The sequence below is a fragment of the Glycine max genome, chromosome 10 (assembly GCF_000004515.6).
Source record: "Glycine max cultivar Williams 82 chromosome 10, Glycine_max_v4.0, whole genome shotgun sequence".
NCBI lineage: Eukaryota > Viridiplantae > Streptophyta > Magnoliopsida > Fabales > Fabaceae > Glycine > Glycine max.
This window is the reverse complement of record NC_038246.2, coordinates 38836019-38840519: the sequence shown is the minus strand read 5'-3', so window position 1 is coordinate 38840519 and position 4501 is coordinate 38836019. Positions and strand designations below refer to the sequence as shown.

The following is a 4501-nucleotide window of genomic DNA, read 5'->3' as shown; positions in this document are numbered from 1 at the left end:
GCATTTCCTCTTTTTTGAATTTTAATTTGCTGCCACAATAAGATCACGTGTTTTAGTGTTTAAGAAATCAATTAACTATTCAAAAAATTCGTCATTCTTTCAGGCTGAACGGGTAGCATAGCATCATATCCTTTACTTTACGGGAGATATTGAGAAACTGGGTCTCTGCCAAACTTATTTGGTTATAAAAATCACTTCTTAATTGGCTCAAACCTCTGAAGCATTTTAATTAGTAAATTTATATACGTAAAAATAAGTTAATCACAGTCACATCTGGTCCTTTTTTAAAAAAATGTCTGAATGGAATACTCTGGGAAACCTTATGGAATAATCGAATAACAATGACGAGAAAGCTTAGTAACAAATATTTTAAAGATAGCGGTTAGTCAATCAGGCTCCTGATTTTATTTATGCTGGCCAATTTGCATATTCTCTCTCGTCATATCATTTTTCCATAGAGGAATCTGATTCCTTTTATTCAAGATTAAATCTCCCTTCTTATATAAGCCTCACAAGACCGTTCACACATTGAAACCTTATTAGAAGATAATGTTTGATTTCAAGTGTAAATGTCGGCTTACACAACTTTTAAACAGAGGCATTTGAAGTTTTTTCTTTTCCCTTATCATTATTCATTAGAAGAGGTTTCGGTCCTTGGAAAAGCCTCCTTAGTTGAAAATTGAGTAGTCCATTGTTTCAGTTTGGACACCAAGGAAGGAAGAAGGCAAATGCTAACGTGTATTCTTAAAATATTGGTTAAAAAATTAAAATGAAAAAGATTTTTTTGAAATTTGCTAAATTGTTTTTTCCAGAAGTTTTTTTTTACATTTTTCACTATTTTACACGGTAAATATTTTTTTCTTTTTGGTTACTTAATTTGTATTCTTAGGTACTAGTTAGCAAGACTCAAAGAAGAAAATTATAGCTTCTTACACTCTTTGAAATATTTTTTTTTTTACCTTTTTGGATTAGTCATTTCGGAAATTAGAAAAGGGAGTACATTCTACAATATAATTTTACATTTTGAATTGGTCATTCTGAAAAACAAAGAGGAAGTGCAGAAAGCAATTGGTATATGCAGGAAGCAATAGCCTTGCTTGAGTAGCTCTATTTTATTTTATATTTTTGAGTCCAGAAGTAGCTCATTTCAAAATAGGGCTTTTTGTCTTGAGTCTCCTCTTAAGTCTTAATCCAAGTTATTGTTCCGAGCATTATTTTGTGCAGCTGGCAAATTGTTGGTACACCCAACACAAGATGAATTATTCCAATATTATCCTTCCATAAAACTGATATAAATTACGAATATGAATCTGTAAGCTTAATATAAATTGTCACATACGGATTGGCAATCTGTAAGCATAATTATGTTATAAAATAATGTGTCCACCCTCTTAATCCATGTAGTCATTTGAGGTTAGGAAGACCCAATTTTCAATGTCCACTTCACTACATTTTTCTTTGATCTTTTACTTCCAGGAAATTTTGTGGAAAAAACATGGCTGAAAAATTTATTTATATCACTTTACAAGAAAAAAATTGCCCATGTTATGAAAATTTAAGTAGAATACACTAATAACATAAAAATGTCACTACATTCTTCATTGAACTGTCTTTCAAATAATTTTCATTAGGAGTTATTACTTTTTTATATTTGCACTAAACAATTTTTTTGGGTTGTTCAAATTGTATGATTTTTTTAGCGCAATATTTTTTATATATATATTCTCTTCATACTTTTTTATAAGATGTTTCATTTATGATTATTAAGGAAATTGATTAACTTAACAAATTAGCATTAAATTTATTTATAATTATAACCCTAATTTACCCTTAAATAATTAATGCATCGAAAGAAAATAATAATAGTAAAATTTAATTTTTAAATTTAAACCGATCCATTTTCCAATCTTCGTAAAAGAGAGAAACAAACAATTCATAGGATTTAGTAGTATTATTATTAAAAATATTTTGGTTAAAAAATAATTAATACAATCAATCTTATTATTAAATATATTTTAGTTAGAAAATAATTAATGCAATCAATCATTATAAAAGATTCTTATAAATGAGAATTTTTTTCAAAATAATTTCTTATAAATTTGTTATCTTTCATCTTTGCCAACATTTATGCAGGTGTAATAGAACAACTTAAATTTTAAATTAATAGTCTTGTACAAGGAACATGCAAATTTATATGTTGTACAACTAAATGACCTAATCTAAAAAAAAAAATAGTTTAATTCATTTTCCTTCACTTGACTTTGTGTTTTATCATCCGCCTTTCAAACTTGCCCCGTATTTCATCAAGTACTAATAGTTACTCTCTCTCCGTATTTTTTTTCTTTTGTTTTTTTATTTATTTAAATCCTTAATATATGGAAATATAGTTGTTATCCACCATATAATTACAATGTAAGCTGTTTCTCACGCTTCCTTGTCAATGACCTCGCCTTGATCACACTCATTAAAATACTTCTTCGACGTGTTGGGAAGTCACACACACAATCTATGAAGACAGACAATGGAAAATTTAAGCCAGTAGTAGGTGGATGTAATATGTTATTAAACTTGATTGGGATTTATAAAAGTCTATTTTATATAAAAATAATTATAAAATATCTATAAATAACATACAAATTAAATATTTCAATGATATAATAAAATAAAATAGTAAATCATAAATTTTACAATACTTAAATAATCAAGTCTAGTAATACATCATTACTAGATAATAAATTATAGATATTATATTAACGGTAGATCATTCCCATTGAGAATTTAACGTTTTTAGATAACAAGAGTTTACTTTAATAGATATGAAAATTTTTATATTTGAGAATAACACATTAAATGAAGATATGTTGAATACTAAATAAATACAAAATAATCTAAGATGGCTTATATTTTGGTCTAATTTTTTTAAGTTGTTAATTCGTTAATTCAGTGATAAACTAGAGTGAATTTATCAAATTTACTTAGAATTTATATAATTTACTAAAAAAAAAAAAGATTTACTCGAAAGAGTCAACTCTCTCACAAAGGATAAATGTAACTGATAAAAGTTAAGTTGAAAGTTTGATATATATAATGTATAGAAGAGTCCTACTATATACTAATACTAATAGCCAGCGATTTTCTAGTGTTCTGCTAGCTACTATTGTAAAATGTAAAGTGGAAACTACTAACTAGCGCAGGCATAGAAATAGTAAACTTGGCAGAATATAATTAACCTTTTCTCAATTTTATAAAAAACAAGAAAGAAATAAACATATGGATTATGCCTTAATGAATCACACCCTCTCCTTTGAAAAGAAAAATACAAATAAGACGCACACACACACTTGTTGATGCTCCACACGTCTCTCTCGTCTTCACCCTCCTGTATTTCCTCTTTGGTCCACCAAATAAATATTAAATCCGAATGGCAGAAACGTAAATAAATCATAATAGAGTGTCCTTTTATCAAAAAGCAGAGAGAGGCTTCAAGTTTTAAACTCGCAGCTAGCTGCAGCCATTCATCCTTGAGCTGAATTCATTTCATTTGGAAAATAGAAAAAAAAGAAAAACAACAACAACACATTTCCGAATTGAGGTCTGAGCAATGGCGAAGTCGTGTTCCTTAGCTATGATGTTGATCTCCGCCGCCACCGTATTGGTGGCGATGAGTCGGTGGCCGACAGCCGTGGGCGGTGGCGGGGACCACCACTTGGGAATGGGATGGGCTTCCACGTGCAAAGGATCCATTGCTGAGTGCCTGGGAGGGGAAGAGTACGAATTGGACTCGGAGATCAACCGGCGCATCTTAGCCACCAACAAGTACATCAGCTACGGTGCGCTGCAGAGGAACACTGTCCCCTGCTCTCGCCGCGGCGCTTCCTACTACAATTGCAGACCCGGGGCCCAGGCCAACCCTTACAGCCGCGGTTGCAGCGCCATTACGAGGTGCAGAAGCTGAATTTTTTAATTTAATTTATTTTTTTTCGGATGTGAATTGGAATGTGTTTTGTTGTTGTTGTTATATAAATTTGTTACTATTATTATTCACGAACATTTGTGGTAATCCATTTCGGGTTGCTGTTGTTTATTTGGATTTGAATGTTTCTGTAACAAGAAGAAAAAAAAAGTGTTTTTTTTTTTTTGCTTCCCTTTTTACTACTACTTTGGTTTTGGCCATTCTGTGAAGCTCTGTGGTAGTCAGATTCTGAATCTGAGTGGTTGAGGAAAAGACAGAGGCTGTGTCCGTGTATTGGTGAATGGTATCAGTGACTCATTAATGTTCTCGTCTTCGATTCTAGAAATTTCAGTCCCTCATATGATGTGAATTTCTTTTCTTTTCTTTTTTTAATTCCGCCACATTTTTTTGGGTAGCTTTATTAATCAAAAGAATTTGGGTTTTTCACTTTTTCTATTCAAACCAAGTGGGAAATTGGGATTGGGAGATTCCGGGATTTGATAAATTCAATTAGTTTCCTGTTCCTTTTTGTTCGTGCTTTGTTTTGCA

The 4501-nt window shown here is 30.8% G+C and overlaps 1 protein-coding gene across 1 annotated transcript; it reads left to right on the top strand.

Moving 5' to 3' along the window:
• Positions 1 to 3321: 3321 nt before the first annotated feature.
• On the top strand, positions 3322 to 4135 carry LOC100799158 (rapid alkalinization factor). Its single transcript, XM_003536021.5, has one exon. It carries the CDS (start codon positions 3602 to 3604, stop codon positions 3953 to 3955), a length of 354 nt encoding a protein of 117 aa, XP_003536069.1. The 5' UTR covers positions 3322 to 3601; the 3' UTR covers positions 3956 to 4135.
• The last annotated feature ends 366 nt before the right edge of the window (positions 4136 to 4501 follow it).